General features: G+C 43.8%; 1 protein-coding gene across 1 annotated transcript in view; it reads left to right on the top strand.

The window, feature by feature from the left end:
* LOC311237142 (transmembrane protein 132C-like) overlaps positions 1-21,677 on the top strand; it is a gene marked incomplete at its 5' end in the record, with an annotated part of 190,347 nt that overhangs the window by 25,158 nt on the left and 143,512 nt on the right. Inside the window, one exon of the mRNA XM_084324948.1 lies at positions 5,297-6,221. Within this exon, the coding sequence (XP_084181074.1) occupies positions 5,297-6,221 (925 nt within the window). The remainder of the gene's footprint in view (positions 1-5,296; positions 6,222-21,677) is intronic.

Raw genomic sequence — 21,677 nt, 5'->3', positions numbered from 1 at the left:
CACTACACTCAAAACTCCGTTTCACTGTTATAGAAACTGAAGCGCATCTGTGATTTTGACGGTGACGGACGGTATTGAAAATCAATACCGTAGGTATTTCTAAATACCCTGGTATACCTTAATACCGTCATACCGCCCAAGCCTAATCATGTCTGTTTACCAGCTCCTCTCAGAGGTGAGACAGGTTCGCTAAATGAGGGAGATACATGCTCTCAGAGGTGAGACGGGCTCACTAAATGAGGGAGAGACATGCTCTCAGAGGTGAGACAGGCTCGCTAAATGAGGGAGAGACATGCTCTCAGAGGTGAGACAGGCTCGCTAAATGAGGAAGATACATGCTCTCAGAGGTGAGACTGGCTCACTAAATGAGGGAGAGACATGCCAACGCAGGTCAAGACATGAAGGTCAGTCTCTGCTGCATGTTTTGTCCACTGGCTTTAATTGGCTTGTCCAACCTCCTTTAACAAATAAGGTAATTATAGCAGAAACTTGTTTATCCAGATTGCAGTGGGCATGAAGGGTAAATGATTTCCCCATTGCTAAGCAATCAAAATCCTTGTCTGCTTCTTTGAAACATCCGCCCAGCGTTGTGAATGACATTTCATCCTGGCTGATTTATCTGAACATCTCCTCTCAGTTTACAATGACTGAAAAATGAGTGTTGGAAAGAGAGAGAAGTGTGCGCGCGTGTGTGTGCGTGTAGGTTTAGGAACCTTAAAGGAATACGCCAACATTATGGGAAATTAACCATCTTCTCCAGAGTCAGACGAGAAGATAGATACCAATTTCCTCTGTGCGTTCAGTAGAAAGTTAGGTTCCTAAACTGCAATTATAAGCAGTTTGTGGGACATACATATTGTATGACACTGCATACTGTATAGCAGTTTAATATGTCTTTAATAAGCTTTCGTCACAATTTACATACAATTTCAGTGAATTTTGGAATAAGGAATTTTACAAAATGAAATATTTCATCCTCTTGAATAACATTTGGTTCAGAGGAATTTTCAAAAACGAGGTCTTACTCTTACCATGCTTGCTTCTACATAGTTATTCCATACGGATGGCTGAGTATAACTGTGTACAACTAACATCTGTCAAACATGGAAGGGAGCTACTATGCAGATGCTCTCACATATCAAATTGTTATATTGTTGCACCTTGGCCCGTCAAGTATAACGATCACACACACATCACAACATGTAGAGTCAAGTCAAGTATAACGATCACACACACATCACAACATGTAGAGTCAAGTCAAGTATAACGATCACACACACATCACAACATCATGTAGAGTCAAGTCAAGTATAACGATCACACACACATCACAACATGTAGAGTCAAGTCAAGTATAACGATCACACACACATCACAACATGTAGAGTCAAGTCAAGTATAACGATCACACACACATCACAACATGTAGAGTCAAGTCAAGTATAACGATCACACACACATCACAACATGTAGAGTCAAGTCAAGTATAACGATCACACACACATCACAACATCATGTAGTCAAGTCAAGTATAACGATCACACACACATCACAACATGTAGAGTCAAGTCAAGTATAACGATCACACACACATCACAACATCATGTAGAGTCAAGTCAAGTATAACGATCACACACACATCACAACATCATGTAGAGTCAAGTCAAGTATAGCGATCACACACACATCACACACACACACACACATTCACACACACAAACACACACAATCACACACAAACACACAAAAGACAATAAATGATGATGTGTATGACTGACTCTCTTAGATACGGACGACTCTCCACTCAATGAGACAGGGCTCAGGTCTGGTTAGTCTTGTTAGTTCCTGTTACCAAGACGATGACAGAGTGAACAGACTTCTCTTTAGATAAACGTTTGGTAAAATGACAGGTGGTTTTCCCATGAACTGCAGACCCATTTGAGATATTTCACAAAACCCCAAATAGCATGTAAAAAAGATACCGAAAGGGTAAGAGGAATGTGCTTTGACATAAAAGGGTCATAGTCTTTACTAAATCAATTCTTCACAACAAAATGTCACCATACATATTATAGTCTGTATTAGCACCCATACATGTAAGTTTACACAAAAAGTGTGTTCTATTCCAGAAAATAAAAGACAAATTCATATTATTCTGAACTATCTTTTCCGTGTTTATTATAGAATAAATTATAATGTACAGTAGCATATCCCCAAAATACGACACCTTTTATTTAACTATTTATTTTCTGGCAAAGAAAAAGATATGTCAGGTACACTTTAATAAAGTATTGATTAATCTTTTAATTTCTTACAAGGATCATGTTCTGTGTACCTCACATGAGGCTGCCACTACTGACTCGAAAGCATAGCCTACTATGCATTTTAATCATGGAGTATTTAAATAGCAGAGATATAGATCAGGTGAAGATGGGTAAATTCTATTTCACGGTTAACAGGTTGAGTGAACTGAGTTTAGATGGCTTCACCCTCCACTATGTCCCTGAAAACATTTAATCATCCGCTTTCATATTAGGCTAATACAAGTTATATTGCTGTCTAGTGCCGCTGTGCGATAAATAATATAGAAATAAAGTTGAAAAAATCTTATTTCCATGGAATAGTGACTCGGACAGACAACTGTCTTGGTTAAGTTGGATTTTACATTTGAGTGGATAGTGTTGGGTTTTAAACTGCGGTGCTCATTGTCTCTTCCCCCTTTACTGAGTCCCTGGAGAGAGAAAATCCATCCTAAAATAGAATTTACACTGTGCTCATTCCAATAATCTGTAGATTATAGAGGAGGGTCTCTCAAAGCTGGAAATCAGAGAGAGCATCAAGACTCGAATTTGAGACTTTTCGGACTTGTTCCATTGACAATGAATGGATATTTTTTTCTTTCTTTCTTTCTCCATCATGTCATCTTGTAGGCCAAACTCTGCTTCCACAACCAAAATAGGCGAAGGTATCCAAACATGCAGACAGGTCGTCGGATGTCAACTTGAAACTGATACAATATTTTAGCAACATAACAAGTGAATTCTATTTTTCCCTTTAAAGATCTAAATGCGGTCTGATAGAGACCATACACTTTGTCTCTCTAAGCAAAGTTGTTACAATGGAATGAATACGATGCCTACATTAAAAATAAATAGAAGCATTAGAAAGTCAATATCCCCTGTTGCGTTATTGCTCTTCAGAGAATTCCTTTGATGATCTTAATATAGAATCTGCAAGGATTCATACAATATGAACTAGATAGTATCGCTGCTCTTGGAAGGGAAATACAATTTTTTCGACAGAAAAACATAATTTGTAGGAGTTAAGAAAAACTGTCTGTCTACATTATTGAACATATACAATTAATTTCTAATATATGCTACCTTAGCTCAGCTGTCTCCTCAGGCTCAAACACTACCATTCACCTGATAGTGAATATCAGGAAGTGGACCCAGAACAGTCTCAGTTTAATGGGTTTTTGCCATAGATGTATTTTAATTATTATTATAATTATTTTCAAATGTTAGCTTGAAATGCAAACTCATCTAGCAGGCTGTCATCTAAAATCATGAGGGTGGTGTTTTTTGCGCCGCTGTTTTTAATGATAAAAACATACATTAAAAAGATCTTAACGTTAAATACTACAAACTGATGGGAAATACCATTCATGTTTCAGTGAAACCATCTTTTACATCGCATTGGTAAAATAAATGTACCACCACAAAACCACACAGGTTGTCTCAACTTATATGATCAAATTCATAGTATTCTCATGATGTTTTCTTTTGCCATACAATATGGCACAATGCCACAGCTCATTGGCCGCTATTGTCAATGAATGATGACCACCTGCTATTTGATTACAGTCACCTGCTGTTTGCGTCCGAGATGTCTGCGATCGAATACTACAGTATGAATTAGGGGTGTAAAACCACGGTTCGGTACGTACCTTGGTTTTGAAGTCACGGTTTGGTACAGGTTTTCGGTACAGTGGGGGAAAGTTTGGCTTTCCATGTTCCACTCAGGGGTGATGTAGTGTGCAGTAACTAATTGTACTTGTAGGGCTGTCAACTAATATTCTATATTGAAATTAATAATCGACTTGTAAAGAAAAGAAAAAATAATAATAATTATATTAGATTGTGAAAAAAACAGCCCTGTGGGCGGTTAACATACCGTTGTATTCGGTACACACTACAGCCTTTCGGTAAGGTACGGTACACACTGCAACGGTTCGTTTCGGTACGGATATGTGTACCTTTACTCCCCTACTATGAATATTTCTTTTAATAATAATAAATGGAGCAAGTTAATATTGAATATCAAGTTGGCATCACTGCTATTTAGTTGATTCAACTCTATTCATTCACTATTCATTGCTACAACAACAAAAAGCCAATGCAAAACTATTACTTGAAAATGATTATTTTACAGTACAATACAAATGAATCCACGGATAGTGATTCATGTACAACATTTAGTAAGAATAATCTTTTCTCCATATATACAGTGAGATGCACTGGTCTTATGTACACTCTGTTAATACCTCGGAATATACAGTAAATTATACACGTTGAGAGGGTTGAAACAATATCCCTAGTGGTGAGCAAATTAATTACATTAAATAATAACATTCAAGTGCAGTAGCATACATCTAACCTTACACCATCATTACAAGCACATACACACAAGCCAGAATATATTAAGATTACCCTGTACAGAATGTGGTTGTCACATTCCATTTGATAATAAAAGTCACCACACTCTATTCATATTAATCAATATTAAGCAAACCACTGGTTAGGTGTCATACTGTGGAGATTATCAGCCTATCATGGGTCAAGCACAGAACACAGTGTGAACGAGGATCTTTGCAGATGTGAAATCTGATCTGTCCAGTAGTGATTAGCTACTACAGGACTGTGCAAACATGATTGTTACTCATCCTTTGTGCAGAGTTGAAGATATATAACCTTTTATTCTGTATTTTGCTTGGGCCTTTCTGGATAAATGCATGTATGGTGTGTGTATCTAAGAGGGATGTATGGTAAGATACGATTCTTGATGTTATGAAATTAACTTCTTCTACTTCTTCTACTTCTTCTTCTACTTCTTCTTCTTCTTCTTCTTCTTCTTCTTCTTCTTCTTCTTCTTCTTCTTCTTCTTCTTCTTCTTCTTCTTCTTCTTCTTCTTCTTCTTCTTCTTCTTCTTCTTCTTCTTCTTCTTCTTCTTCTTCTTCTTCTTCTTCTTCTTCTTCTTCTTCTTCTTCTTCTTCTTCTTCTTCTTCCCTGTCTAGGTGCTGAGAGCCAGAAGGTATTTGAGGACATCATGTCCACCACTTCCCCCTCCCCAGTCTACCCCTCAGTGGGCTTCCAGGTCCTCAACTTGGACCATGTGTTCCTGAGGCAGACCGGCCCAGAGCAACCAGGGAACTCCAGCCTGAGGACCCAGAGGCAGACATTTCTGATCACAGGCCCAGGGGTCGGGCTCCTTCCGCCGACCGTCAACGCCTCCTACGGTGCGCTGACCGTGGACGCCCCCGTCTCCCAGGACCTACTCCTGAGTGGCCGCAGGATCCTGCCGGTCATTCTGGCCCGCCAGGTCCGCTCTTCTGCACCCATCGTCAGGGTCCTCTTCCACATGCCCACAGGAAGTGATGTCATCACTGGGCTGGGAGGTGTGGGGCCTGGTGACACAGGTGAGGAGAAAGGAGCCCAGGCCAAGGACGATTCTCACTGCGTGACGGCGTACGCTTTCTGGGGGATACGGGAGGTGCGTGGAGCTTGCCTGGTGTCACCGGGTGGGTTCTGCGTGGCCCAGCTCAAGCCTGAAACGGCCTGGTTCAGCCCGGCTAGCCGCTCCGGCGGCTCCAGCAGGGATATGGAAGGAGCAGGGGGAAGAGGGTCCCAAGGGAACCCTGTGGAAGTCTACTTCCAGAGCCGCAGGGACCGCATGGGCCAGTGTGTGCCCCAGGACAGCCTGCAGCGTGTGGGGGTGGGCAGAGCAGGCAGGGGAGGCCCTGGGGGTTCAGGAACACCCATGAGGAGGATAGGGAGCGTCAACCTGCTCAGAACGCCTCCAGGGAACCCCACCTTCCTGCGACTGAGGCTAGGGGGCGCTGTGGTGGTCCAGACGTCGTCTAAGCCCCTGAAGACCAGCGATGTGGCCACCTTCTATGTCTTCCTGTCCAGCACGTCCAATCTGGAGAGCTTCACACTCAGGTAAGATATTTCCTAATGCATGTTAAAGGGGACATGCATTATAAATAGGGATGCACGATATTGATTTTTTTTACACCGATACAGATAACTTTATGCTCCTCAAGCCGATAACCGATACAGATAACCGATATTTATTGTATTATAAAAAACATTTTTAAATGTATATATATATATATTTTTTATCAAAATAAAAAAAAAAAATCAACATGAAACAAAACACATCACAATACAATAATAATACATAAAAAGACTTCCCAGGACAATAACTTAACACCAACTTAAATGTATATTCCTGTAGTTTTGACCTAACCAGATTTATCATGACATGAGCGTTACTACTATGAACAAAACAAAGCAAAGAGAACAGTTTTGACTCTTCCAATAAAGTGACTATATTTATTTTTCCAAATAAATATAATTTGAGTCAATCACAAAATTCACAATCCGTCAATGTCATTAACAATGTGTTTCACTGATGAATTGAAAATGGGGGACCCTGATGTAAACAAGACGAATGTCTTTCTCTGGTCTGCATCCCCTTAACAATTGTGTGTATTGAGCCGTACTGTATTGTACCCATTCTGCAATCTGTTAATAAAGTTTTCAATCAATCAATCCCTGAACAATGAGTGAACTAAAAACCAACAGGTGTCAGCAGATAAAACATTTGACGCTATAGGAGAGGAGACTGTTGTGGTCTTGGTCCATGAAACAACTATTACTTGGCATTTATAAGACAGCACGCCTCAAAAAGAATTAAATAAACCAGACAAATCATCTCTGTCAAACGTCTTTAATTTTGCAAACGCCTCGTCAATAGCCTAGGTACAAGCCGCGCCGGTGTGCAGCTGGTTTTGGATGAGCTTAGCCTTTAGCTGCTCGGCGGCGTCGTCGGATTTTAATACACCATCGTAGCGGTGGTGATGTTTCAGGTGACTTATTAGGTTGGATGTGTTATAGCTTGTTGCCCCTTTCCCTCCTCGTGGAACTTCTGCATTTGTTACAAATAGCAAGCGCACTGTTTTCCTCTGAAACTTTGAAAAAGTCAGACGGCGACGACGCCATCTTTGTTTAGTGTTTACCATCTGCTGCCTCTGAATGTCACGTGTCTACGTCACAGCCAAGAAAGGGAGCGCTGGATTTGTGAAAAACTCCCTGTTCCTAAACCACACGCTATCAGTCGTACCACAGTACTGGCAAAACGGGAGGAGGCTATAATAAAAACAAGCGCCCTTCATCCCAATCCACCACACCGGATTTCTTTTAACCAAAAAATTTATTATATATTATCGGAGCTATCAATAACGTTATCGGGTTTATCGGGATGACGTCATAATTGCTGATATTGGCCCGATAATTATCGTGCATCCCTAATTATAAATAGCCTTTTTCAGTGATTAGCATGTTTTCCTAGCAATTGGGGATTATATCAATGTGGTTAATTATCATATTGACTCATCAGTCTAGTCTCGAGTTCACGAGATCCTCCCTCACTCAACTAAGGTGTTCTGATTTGACAGATTTGCTGACGTGAATATAGCACTGATTTTGGTTGACAGCAACAGCAGAGCGAGTGGAATTATCTTCACTTCCTCAAACAGAGCGAGGCAGACAACGAGCGAGTGAGAGAGAGGGAGATAGAGAGAGAGGAGCTTCTGTCGGGGAAACAAACCGTGAGCGAGGAAGCAGCAGTAGCACATACTCATTTACACACAACCTGGACCTCGCGGGGAAGCAGCAGTAGCACATACTCATTTACTCACAACCTGGACCTCGCGGGGAAGCAGTGGAGAGATAACTTTATGCTCTTGAATGGCCCTTCTAAGGTTTCTCTCTTCCACACTGCCTGTGGAGCATTTTTCCCTATTGTTAGGTTTTAGTGAGTTTTTCCTTACCTTCGCGTGGGGTATGTCTGGGAGTGCTTGCATTCTTTCATTTATTTGCATTTATTTTAAATTTGTTGGACCTTATGGTGTTCTTGTTCTGTTCTTGACTTATTGTTATGTTTCTTCTTGACTTGTTTAAAGAAGACGTGTACGGCCCATGGGGACATTAACGTGTGTTGTCGGGCCTTACAAATAAACTTGATTTGATTTGATTTTATTTGCTCTGTGTTAGGGGTGGACGGTATGGTCTAAAATTTATATCACGGTATAATTTGAAGCATAGACGGTAACGGTATATATCACGGTATCATCATTTTGATAAAAAAAAATTTAATTTAATTTTATATAATTTTTTTTTTTTATAAAATATATATATTATATAATTAGACTTGTACTTGTATTATCTGCGAGACATCGCCACCACGCAACAAGCTCCACTGTCTGTGTGTACTCTAGTAGCCTCCAGCTACGGCCAGGATTCTCCGGAGCTGCATCTGGACCTATACTCGAGTAGCCTCGAGCAGAGCTACGGCCAGGATTCTCCGGCGCTGCACCTGGACCCTATTGGTGTGCTCAGCAAGCCCTCAGCTCGAATAAGCATCGAATCAGTGTTATAAGACATTGATATCAGGAGCAGATCTGTAGCTACTGCTAGCCGGATATATAACGTTAATACAACGCCTCAGTGAATTATTTAGTTCAATGGGACATTTCGTTTTGAACGGTGAACTAACTTGCGCTAACGTGAGCTAACAGGTAGCATACACGTCTCTAGTCTACTAGACTTTGTGGAGCGTTTGTTGATGTCAGGAGCTATCGGTAGCTGGCCGACTAGATACCGTTCGGTTGGACAATGCCTCATCATGTATTAAACTAAAAGTGAATAGTTGACTGGGTCATTTTGTAACGGTAGCTAAGCTAACGTTAGCTCAGGGAGATGCCGCCGTCCTCCCGTGTCGCGTCCCACTAGACTACTAGACCCGTGTTTACATGCGTGCGGTAGGGGCTGGCACGCCCACTGCGCGAAGACTCCTAAATAACTTTTTCCAGTTCGCACATATCTATTATCTATGACTAATTCTATCTATTTTTAGGGGCAAATGCGAGTGAAATAGTTGCGCTGTGGTTACATGACGTCATTGCTATTTTAGAGCTGCCCTACCGGTTACACGGTATAGTCAAAATCCATACCGTAGAGCAAATTCATACCGTTTATACCGTATACCGTTTATACCGTCCACCCCTACTCTGTGTCCCTCTCTCCCTCCCTTCCTCCCTCTCCCTCTCCCTCTCGCTCTCTCTCTCTTTATCTCTCTATCTCTCTCTCTGTGCCAGTCTCATACTGTGTGGATGACAGAGGAAAATGTGGCTTTTGAGTACTTGATTAGAAATATAAAACAATGAATAAAATAATTAAAAAAACATACAGATGTGTTCAATAGGCTCACAGGAATTGTGTAAAGTTGCCCAAATAGTTCAAGGAATAGCAATGCATGTCCCCTTTTAATCTATTGCTAAACTATTGCCAACCTAACGTTTTACATTCTACATGTATTTGTGACATAGTAGTGATGTTAATACTTGAAAACGGTTGATTTTAAAATCACAAATTATTTTCATCACTCATAAAAATATGCCTATATGATAATAATGTCAAAAAGGGTCGGTACCGACCCCGTCGAGTGGAACAGGTTAATACAATATTCTCAGTAAGACTGTATTTAAAGACACATCATTTTGACATCAGTATATCATTATGAATTCAGTGTCCATATCTTGGCAGGATTGATTGAAATGTTTAATTAATATATTGCAGCATGGGTACAGTCTGTACAGTACAGCTCAATACACACAATTGTTAAGGGGATGCAGACCAGAGAAAGAATTTTGTCTTGTTTACATCAGAGTCCCCCATTTTCAATTCATAATGACATTTATGACATACACAACATACAGATATACAGATATACGAATCTAATCTAATCATCTAAACTAATCTAATCATGACATTTGAGACATACATGCCATACAGATATACAGTACTGTTACATTTGTGACATACAAGATATGCAAATATACAATACTGTTAAACAGATCCTAACAGTAAATATATACATACGAGGGGGAGGGAAATGTACATTAGGAGGGGGTGGGTGGGTGGGAGGGTGTTTGGACATTTACAGAGATTCTAACAGAAGATATATACATACGAGGGGGAGGGAAATGTACATTAGGAGGGGGTGGGTGCCTGGGTGGGTGGGAGGGTGTTCGGACATTTACAGAGATTCTAACAGAAAATATATACATACGAGGGGGAGGGAAATGTACATTAGGAGGGGGTGGGTGGTGCAAGCATTTTTGGACATTTTTACGGGGGCCAGTTTCGAATTGCAGCCTCCCGTAGGTGCTCTTTGAGAGCGGTTTTGAAGGTGGGTAGGGATTCAAATTTGTTTACGGCTGTGGGTAGGGCGTTCCACATTGATGTGGCATAATTGCGAAATGTGTTTAGTCCCTTGTTTGAGCCGAATCTGGGTTGAACATGATTTGTGGAACTCCCTCTGGTGTTGTGGTCGTGGTATTCACTGACCTTTGGGAGGTATTTCAACATGTACATGGGTATAGTGGTGTAGTGTATCTTGTAGACCAGGCCCATTGCAAGGATTACTACAGAACAATGAGTCAGATAAGAATGAAAGACAATTATTATTGATATTGTGTGCCAGGTCGGATCCAGAGTAATGTTTTCCCAGATCGAGTACTCAATCTTTACTAGCCATCATTTCAACTAGCAATCATACAATTATAGACTGTGGACTGAATGCATACACTGGATGCTTTTTGCTGATATGCTGAAGTTATCTGTGTTAACGATCACTGTTATGAAGCATTATGATCAACTATGCCTTCTTAATACTTTCTACGCCTTCCGTAAAATTGTAAAAGGGATATTTCATAAACATGTCACGACGCAGGTCGCCTGTATCTTCTCGCTTGTTATTCTTTATTTTTTTTTGTATCTCTTTCTCCGATTTTTCTCTGTTTTCTCCCCGTCCCAATTTAGTCGTTGTGCCAATTCCCCCCCCCTCCCCTACCTGGTTGTTATGCTCAGGTTCTCCTACTGGTCGGTACAAGGGAACCCTGAAGTATCCGCACGCTTCCTCCGACACGTGCGGCGACAGCCAGTGGCTCTCTTCTCACTCGGCAGCGAGGGCTCTCATTGGTGAAGCGTAACGCATGGGAGGTCACGCTGCCTTCCTCAAGTCCTGCCTCCGCTGAGCAAGCGCCCAGACCTGACCTGTAGGCGTCGCTGTCCACAACGCCAGTTTCCCACCCACGGCTTGCCTCCCCCTAACCCAGCCAAACGAGTTAGTATAGCGATCAGCCCAAGCCAAGGCAATGCTGACTCCGGGAGTCGAGACCGCAGCCTCTTGCATTGGTGACGAGCGCAATCTCCGCTACGCCACCTGACCGCCCTCCTCGCTCGTTATTCTGAGTTAATTTAGTATGTTGAAGTCTGTAAATGTAAACGGTATTCAGCCGCAGCACTCTCACTGATGGACTGTGTTGCTTATTGATGACGCCCCTTCTGATCGATGTTTACAGCCTGTTATCTGGGCCCGTGAGAAGTTCACACAGAGGGCAAATTGATATTCCAATGACCCAATTGGACTGTAAGCCTGCTACCGTAATTATGTCAACAGCTCATTTGCTTCCCCACTGGGTCACAGTCACAGTCTAAACCCCGGGAAATAACAAGGAAATAAAGAGGGGCAGGGTCTCCCAATTCCAGAGCTGTAATGAGCTTTACTGTCATGTTAATGATCCAATCTGGCGCACATTCACATACTTTGAAATGTGTAAATACTTTCCCCTATGTTTTGCATTGTTTTTACAGAATGAGGGGTTGTCCTCATTCTAACTGACATAACACATTCCTTCCAGGTGATACCGCTTTCTTCGCTCTAGCATTAACACCTGACCTACAACACAGAGAACCAGTTCCAATAGGAACTAACTTCCGGTTCCGGAACCGGAAGATGTTTGCATTTTGATTATTTTTTTTATTAAATTTTTTATTTTAAATTTTTATTTATTTATTAATTTGTTAATTAATACCCTAGTTACAGTACAGCAACCAAATTAAACTGTATCAAGTCAACTGACAATGTGAATAGTATGAAAAAACTAAATAAGCTGTGACCTGTTTTGACCTGCACCTCAAAGAATCGGAATCGAGAATAGTTTAGAACAGGAATCGAAATGGAGATTGGAATCGGAATCGGAATCGTTCAAATCCAAACGATGCCCAATCCTACCTGCAACAGTCTCCAAAATGCAATACTGTTGCTGGGACTGATGGGCAATCCAGACAGGGGATCTATTGTGAAAATGGCCTTTTCCTGTGTGTTGCATTGTTTTTACAGGATGAGGGTTTCAACACTGAGAAAAAGAACCCTCCCTCTTGAAATGAGCCATTCAGAATTGCTCATTATAAATAAAATAGCCACAATCGCTGTAGTTAATAATGTGTGTGTATGTGCAGGGCCGCCTGGGAGAAATGCGAGGCCCTGTGCGAGATTTAAACGCGAGGCCCCCCCCCCCCCCCAAAAAGGTATATAAAAAAAAATTAAATAATAATAATTATATATATATATATATATATTTTTTTTCATACAGTCAACATATTCTTAAATAATAGCGCTGCCCGAGGCTGGGCATGATACAGTCAACATATAGCAAGAGAGAGAGCGAGAGAGAGCTCCCGTTCTACAGTCAATATACAGTGTACAGAGAGAGAGAGAAAGAGAGAGAGAGACACATTGGAAAGAAATTGAAATGCTATTTGGCCCTAAACAGAGAGTACACAGTGGCAGAATACCTGAGCACTGTGACTGAAGATCCTTGACTAGGTACAGACTCAGCGAGCACAGCCTAGCCATCGAGAAAGGCCGCCATAGGCAGACTGTGTGTGTTAGAAAGAGAGAGAGAGAGAGAGAGAGAGAGCATGTGTGTTTGTCGTGTGTGTGTGTGTTAGAGAGAGAGCATGTATGAGAGATCCAAAAGGACAAAGATCAACACTTAAATCCAAAGAGAAGAGGGTCTATACCAGAGAAAACAAAGCAGCAAGGAGCCAATGGCCGACATCAGCTAAATAGGCTAGCCAGGTACTGACACCAGGCCACACACAGCTTTGGCCAACGGCCCAACGCTACCCAAGCTACACAAACGACCAAGACAATTCACACACAGCACATGTCGTATCTCCAAATGTTGTGAAGTAACATATGTTTTGCCTGGAAAAAAACATCGTTATTAACAAAACATTCGGGAGGGGAAGGAAGGAAGAGTGGGGTAATGTCATTACATTTTCATTCATCTTACCTGCACCAAGGAACGCAGGGCGAAAGGCCGCAACACAGGTCTCCACGTTGACGAAAGGCCTCTCGCTGGCGGGACAAAAAGAAGCTATGGCCGGAGCCTTGTCATGGTGCAGGCCCGACTACATCTTCTGTCAAAGATGATGTCGTAGTCAGAGTGCCAGAACCCCCTGCTATTCTCACGGCTAATGTCAATGGTCGTAGCACAAGCTAACAGCTAACTCTAGGCTAACTGATAGCATCAAACTAACGTGCACAGCCGGCAGCTAACGTCGTAGCTAAACAGCTAACTGGCTAACAGTTAGCTCAACCCGGCTATCGCTAACCATTAGCTAACGCAGAAGCAAGCTATGCGGCTACCACTGAAAAACTGTACAACATGAGAAAAGCAATACAGGTGCTGACACCAGGCCACACACCGTTAGCTACTAGTAAGAAGTAAGTAAGAAGCATTTTGTACAAAAGTATTCTGTACTTCTGTATGACAACTATTAAAGAAACTTGAAACTTGAAACTACTACAACAGCTAGTCGGCCAGTTTGGCTCCAGAGAGAGAGAGAGAGAGAGATCCACGGCGGGAATAGAATAGGTTGCATGAACTCACCATAACGCAGTATCAATGGTAAAGTTGGAAGGAGACTTTCCGTGGAGATGAAAAGTACCAGTCCCTTGGGAGTCCTAGTTTATCTGCCACACGTTAGCACTCGATAACTTAGCAATTAACTAAAGGCAGGGACGCGTAACTAGCGTTAGCTAACGCTAGCTAGTGTTAGCTAACGCTAGCTAGCATTAGCTAATGCTAGTTACGTGTCCCTGCCCTTAGCAAATTGCTACTAGTACTAGCCGACATAGCTTAGCCTGACTGAAGGTTCTTCTAACATGCAGCAACTTTCATCTTCAGTCCATCTGCCGAACATCCTCTTCGTCTTGGCAAAGTTGGCATAACCATCATACTTGGTATTGATAACAAGCTTATGGCCCACGGTGTAATTTCTTCTGATCCATGCTGCTTTTGAAAAGACATCCACTCGCTCCTCTGAATAGTGCTGAATAGATCCCTGTACCTCGTGGGTCCGGGAAGAGCCCGGAAACACTATTCTAAAATCTGTAGAGCAGCAGAGCCGCAGAAACCGGAACACTGCAGTCTGCAGAGCCGCAGAGGCAGGAACAAGTCAGACACATTCTACAAACGTGTCTAATGTGAAATATATAAGCATATAAGCAAAACTAGATTTTAGGTCTGTGATGAAAAAGGCCTCGCGGGAAGGGGGGCCTCGCAAAAAAATAAAAAAAAATAATTTTTTTTTTTTTTTTTTTTTTTTTTTGATGCCCCCCTTCCCGCGAGGCCCTGTGCGACCGCACTGCTCGCACACCCCCTGAGGCGGCCCTGTGTATGTGTGTCTGAAGATATCTTGATAAAATGCGTGTGAAAGTTTAACCTAAAATATGTTTCTGCTAACATTTTTAACAACAAGATTGCTATGTTATTGCTGGGTCTTGAGTCATATTTGATCTGCAATGTCTAGTCTGAAAGTACGGTACAGGCTCAGACACCACTGCTGGATGTACGATAATGATCGTATTTGTACAATAAAAGCAGCTCGCTCATTACAGGCACAGAAACAGCCTATTGAGAACAGAATTGAAACAGGGGGGTATAGAGGCTGCTATAATCCATAATATAAGGGTTTTTTATTCAGCAAAAAACGTCAAAGACATGTTTAAAGGTGACATGCATTATAAATGGCTTTTTTCAGTGTCTAGCATTGTATTATAGTAATAGTAGTTAGTATCAATGTGTCTGTGTCTCTAAATACCATATTGGCGGATTGCTCTCATTCGCTCAGACCATTTCCTGCTCGATTTAATTAGGTCATTCTGATTTGACTCCTATCGTGACGTAACGAGGCGAGTAAAACCTTACAGAGGTGTTCCATAGACTCACATGAATTGTGTAAAGTTGCCCAAATAGTGCTAGGAATAGCAATGCATGTCCCCTTTAAGGGACTTCGCAGACTCTTGTTGAAAAGGACTAAAATATGTCTCCTTTAAATGGATATCTCATTTTGGAATGAACTCCATAAATAGGATTTTCATTTGTCTGTATTGTATACCATTTCCCAGGAAACCCTATTCATTGTCAGTGTAAGGGGATTTCTTAGTTGTTTAAGGATGGATTTAAGGTTGATTTATGAGCCTGTTTTCTTCTCTGGACTGGTGTTTTATTGTTATTGTCATTCAAGGAAGATGATCAGGAGAGCGGAGTTACTGTGATGATGTATACACTCGAATGTCTTCATGAAGGATAACTTCCATGCATTTAAATGGTTACTTAAGAGCACTTGAGTGGTTATGGTAGTGGGGGGGGGGGGGGTTCTACCGAAGCCAAATTGTGGTGACGGTTGAGCGGCAGAGTGACTTGTGTGTTGTTTGCCAGTTCTGCCGGCTGCACAGATTACCAGATGTGTCACATCCGGTCTGGTGGCTGGTAGACTTCCACTCCTCCTCTTCCTCCTCCCATGGGAGTCACGGAGAGAGAGAGTGCTCTTCCATAGACAGAGAAATAATTGGCAAATGATTCGGCGGTCTTCATATCTTAACATCCCATTAATGTTTCAAACAGGCTCCTCTGGATATGTGGCTTCATAAATAATGCATCTGCTTAATGGGGCTGGAAAACAAATAACTAACAGAAGAGCCTGACTTGGGTGGAAATGAAGGTATTACACTGGCGTCTATATCACGCCAAAACACACAGTTCAATCTGTTTTCAAACGCGCTACCTGCCCACCTTCGATGCACACCATGGAGCCGGGCCAAATTGCTTTTATTGGAATGTCTTGGATCCACAAGGTGTGGAGCCATCTCAGAAAGGTTCAAATTTCCGGCCCTTGCTCAGTGTAATGGCTTTTGTTTGAGACGTGCAGTGCTCATTCAAAGCGTGCCCGTTCGGAACAGGCCGATTGCTTGGCCCCCGGTGTTGCTGGGTGCGTCTTTCTCGTGCATCCAATCAATGTCACACTCTGTGCTGCACTTTCCTGGGTCCTCAGCAACACACTCTCCGAGTGTGAAGTCGATCGGATGAACGGTTCTCGAGAAAATCGAAAGGACAGACAGACAGATTCATTCTATTTTAGTTGGATGGAGATAGAGTTTTCTCTTTTAGCACTTGATGCAGTGATACAGTTGCAAACAGCAGGCTTAACCCCACAATAATCCACAGTAAATTGCCTGCAGTGTATAATCTTGGCCAGAGATAGCAGATATATATTAGATGAAGTGAGCTTTACTGAGTGGAACCTCTCTCTCTCTCTCTCTCTCTCTCTCTCTCTCTCTCTCTCTCTCTCTCTCTCTCTCTCTCTCTCTCTCTCTCTCTCTCTCTCTCTCTCTCTCTCTCTCTCTCTCTCTCTCTCTCTCTCTCCCCTCTTGTGTATTAATCACACTATAGCTTGTTAAATCTCAACTCAACTCTGTCTCTGTTTGATCCTGCGATAGGTCAGCAGGGCTACAGTGGAGAGGCCAACAGTGAGTGACTTGTACACACGCATTTTTATCAAGATACCTTCATTTACATTTACATTTAGTCATTTAGCTGACGCTTTTATCCAAAGCGACTTACAAGTTCTGTACGACAAGACAGCAAGAAGGGTACAACTCTATCAGCTGAGTAACAATGTTTATCAAACTGTTGCGTGTTACAGTGTAGGTTAGTTTATTAGGACAAGTGCATGACAGTAAGGTTAGTCAGGGTTAGATTATTATTTTAAAATTTTTATTATTATCATTTCAGATAATGGTTGAAGAAGTGAGTCTTTAGTCGACAGCGAAAGATTGGACGGGATTCGGCTGTCCTAACTGGGATGGGTAGTTCATTCCACCATTGTGGGGCAAGGACTGAGAATAGGCGGCTTCTCTTTGATGACCCTCCGGGAGCTTGGATAAGTAGGTCTGAGGCGGCCAGAAGATGCAGAGCGTAGGGGTCTTGAGGGTGTGTAGTTAGAGACCATTGACCGGAGGTAGGCGGGAGCGGTTCCCTTTGCAGGTCCCTAAGAAGTGGGGTGACATGGGCCGACTTCGGTAGGTTTGAGATCAGGCGGGCCGCTGCGTTTTGAATGAGTTGAAGAGGCTTGGTGGCAGTGGCCGGGAGGCCAGCTAGCAGTGCGTTGCAGTAGTCGAGGCGGGAGATGACTGTTGATTGGACGAGTAGTTGGGTGGCTTCTTTTGTCAGGAAGGGGCGTATCCTTCTGACGTTGCTCAGGAGGAATCTGCAGGTTCTGGTTGTCGCTGCGATGTGAGCAGAGAAGTTCAACTGGTCGTCGAGGACAACACCAAGGTTCACAGGCACGCACGCACGCACGCACGCACGCACGCACGCACGCACGCACGCACGCACGCACGCACGCACGCACGCACGCACGCACGCACGCACGCACGCACGCACACACACACACACACACACACACACACACACACACACACACACACACACACACACACACACACACACACACACACACACACACACACACACACACACACACACACACACACACACACAGACACACACACACACACACACATACAGGTCTTACTAACTAAGAACGGCGATTGTGGATGCAATTCAGAATGGCTCACTTTTAGAGCAAAGGTTCTTGTCACATACTGAACTGCCGAAAAGTCTAAATGTTAATATTTAGTTGGTACAAACCCCTCATTCTGTAAAAACGGAACACAGGAAAAGATGATTTTCACAATAGGTCCCTTTAAAGCACATTTCTTGTAGCGCAATCTTTTTTTTCTCATGCCACAATTTGTTCTTGAAATCAATTACCTTGAAACAAGTAAAATTTATATAACTTATTTTCTTTTCACTTTAAAATATCTTCGATATTCTGTATATATATGAACACATTTTGTGTGGCCCAGAGCCCCGGTGGTGTTACGACCCTTGCTCAAAGGGACGCAACATAAGTGCAAACAGACACCAATGGCCTGTGTGTAAACCAAAATACTATTCTAACTATGATTACTAGCACAAACTAAAGATCAAAGTAGTAGAAAAGGAAGAGACACTGTTTCAATAAACTCTTCTAGCAACCGAGAACCTGCATGTGTGTGTGGGAAAGGCCTTTTGAGCACCGCCAGGCAGGTGTCCAATTAGCACTAATCAGCCAATTAGCAGCAGTCAGCTGTACCACAGGCCAAAAAGCCTGGGACATAACATCTCCCCCACCAAAATGGTTGCCCAGGAGGCAACCACTACACATCAAACCACTAAACAAAAAATATTGTGACCCATTAATTGTCAGGGCCACTACCACAACAGCGATAACGGGCCGGCCCCTGTCGAACACGACCATCAACGTAGTCGAATGCTCCCCACTGTGGAACATTCGACAATGCTGTTTAAAACAAAAAACAACACTGTCTCGACTCTCGGGCAAGCGAGACCTCACAAAAGGTTCCTCCACTGCGGTATATGGCTGGAGTGGGGCAGGCTCATCCTCCACTGAGGCGTAAGGCTTAGGACCCCATCGACAAACCAAGACCTTATCATATATGAGCTCCATTTCAACAGGCCCCTCCACCGATACCGACCTGTCAAAAAGAGATCAGCGTCATCCCCAAGTGGGGCCGATAGGATGCTAGCGCAAGTACTGATCGCCACGATAACCGCCTCGGCCGAAAGGGACCACCTCCAGGCGCAATGCGAGAGTGAGCGTGAACATCTCAGAGGAGAAGAGAGGCGCCTCCAGGCGCAACGAGAGAGTGAGCGTGAACATCTCAGGATGGAAGAGAGGCGCCTCCAGGCTGAAGAAAACATGGAGCGAGACCGCGTCAATGCGCAGCGCGAGGCAGAACGAGACCGCCTACAAGCACAAATGATGGGGCAAGCGCTCCAGAATGTAACTCCCCATTCTTCCACCCGGAGCTCCCGGAAATCATCACGCCAAGGGTCGAGGGCACCCTCTCCGACGAAGCTACATGGGACCCCGCCTAAGGGAAGAACCTGCTTACGTTGCAGAGCAGCTAGCCGAGCGACTACAGAGCCTGACTGAGGACGAGGGAGGTCAGAGGGCCCACCCGCACTACTCCATCTCAGACCAGGAGGCCGAGCGCAGCCCCGGTCTCAGTCACGACACGCTGCGTCGTGAACCCCCAACACGTCCCAGTGGGGAGTTCGAGCATCAGACGGCACTGAAGACTAGCGCCTGGCAACTCAGCCCCTGGTTCTCGCCCAGCACGAACCAACGACCCAACGTACCGGGAGACTCGCCGAGAACGCCTCTCCCCCCACGTGTGTCAGTGTCACAGCCCTCTATGGCACCCTACATTGGGACCCCCATATTCCCAGACTTCACAAGAGAAGACCGAGCGCAGTATACCGAGCTGCGTATGTGCCTAGAGACAATCATGTCAGGAGTACAGGACGAGCCATACAAGTACGCCATTCTCCTTAAGCATCTCAAGGTAACTAGAGCACACAACATTGCGCTGGCATACTCCAATTCACAAACTCCCTATTCTGACGCCCTGGCTGCCCTCGATGGACGTTACGGACGTACGTGGGATTATGTCATTCAGGAGATACGTGAGATCGAACGCCTCCCCTGGCTAAAGACAACCAAGCCCTGGATGACCTATCCGTCAAAGTACAGTCCCTAGTAGGGATGCTCGGGTCCCAACGAGAGAAGGGGATGTACGAGCTGTACGCCAACTCCAACGGGGAGCGCATATTAGAGAAGCTCCCCCCATTCCGCCAAGAACGTTTTCGGCGGCAACGAAACTACCGTGACCCGAATGCCCCAAAGCAGTCACTGTTGGATCTTGCTGACTTCCTCGCCAGGGAGGTTAGCAGCTTAAGGATTGACACCTTCGCATGGGGTGGCTCGAACCTTAAAGAGGGACAGAGGAGGGCTAAAGACCAAAGCAGGCCCATCACAGTGATGCACCAGGCCGAGTCGGTGTCACGGCACAAGAGTCACAACCCCCCCTCCAAGGGGAAGTGGAAGATCGCATGTCAATACTGCGACAGCGAACACTGGCTGTCACAGTGCAACGCATTCAAGAAGCTGACCACCGCCGAAGTTCCTGTGTGACGGCGCTCACCTCGAAGCACTGCACGAGAGCAACAAGCGGAACCCAGCTCCACCAATCAACTCGGGAGCAGACGTACTCTACATCGACCCGCGAAGAGTGGGAGCTCCAGAGTGCTCCTCAAGGTGGTACAAGTACTCCTCAGTCACAGGGACAAGGTACTCGACACCTACGCCGTCCTCGACGACGGGTCGGAGAAGACACTCCTCCTCACCTCCGCCGCGACCCAGTTGGACCTGCGGGGTCCCGAGGAGACCATGACTCTCCGTACCATTCGTCGAGACCAGTGATGCCGGTAACGCGTTACTAAGTAACGCGTTATTGTAATCTGATTACTTTCCCCCGAAAATAGTAATCTAACGCATTAATCTTTAAAAGCCAGTAATCTGATTGCAGTTACTTGTCCAAGTGGCTGTGCGTTACTATTTCGTTACTATCTCATCATAAATTCATAATGCAGGCGGAATGCAGTATTTTATTTCGTTTTCGACAGTAAAAAATACATTTTGAGCTGTTTTTCTTATTTGGTAGTGACGTAGTGTGGCAGTGAAAGGGTTACACAAGAATGTGTCCCGCGGCGTGACTGGACACTCTGTCTGTGAGTGACTCTGCTTTGGTACAATCACATTCCCCATCCACAGTCTGCGAATCAGAGGCAGAGTAGGGCGGGTCTTCACAGCACGTCATGTGACATATGCGCCAATCGTGTGACAGCAGGGCTCCGCATTCGTCTGAGAATTCCACCCCAAAACGCTTGTCTAAACGCAAGAAGACTTTTGCGGTTTCTGTTCAGACTTCCACCCCAAAACGCTCGTCTATGCATATGCGGAGGAAACAAAATACTGTCTACCGCTAAAAACAGCACATCCAATTGCATTGAAAGCATCTGGAATCACAACACTAGCCGACGCTTCGACTAGGTACAGGAGGACTCGGAGGCCAGCCAAACAGCAAAAGAGAGAGATTGTTTCTTTCCCTTTTGATTAATGTATATTTGATGGTGGCAGAGCAAAAGCTCTTATTTGCCAGATTTACAGTTAATTTACATGTTAAAGAGAGACTGATTGTATGTTTATAGAGAGACATTTATAAAA

This window comes from Notolepis coatsorum (genome assembly GCF_963971535.1).
Source record: "Notolepis coatsorum genome assembly, chromosome: 11".
Taxonomy (NCBI): Eukaryota; Metazoa; Chordata; class Actinopteri; order Aulopiformes; family Paralepididae; genus Notolepis; species Notolepis coatsorum.
Note: the sequence above shows the minus strand (reverse complement) of the source record. Positions and strands in the feature narration are given on the sequence as shown.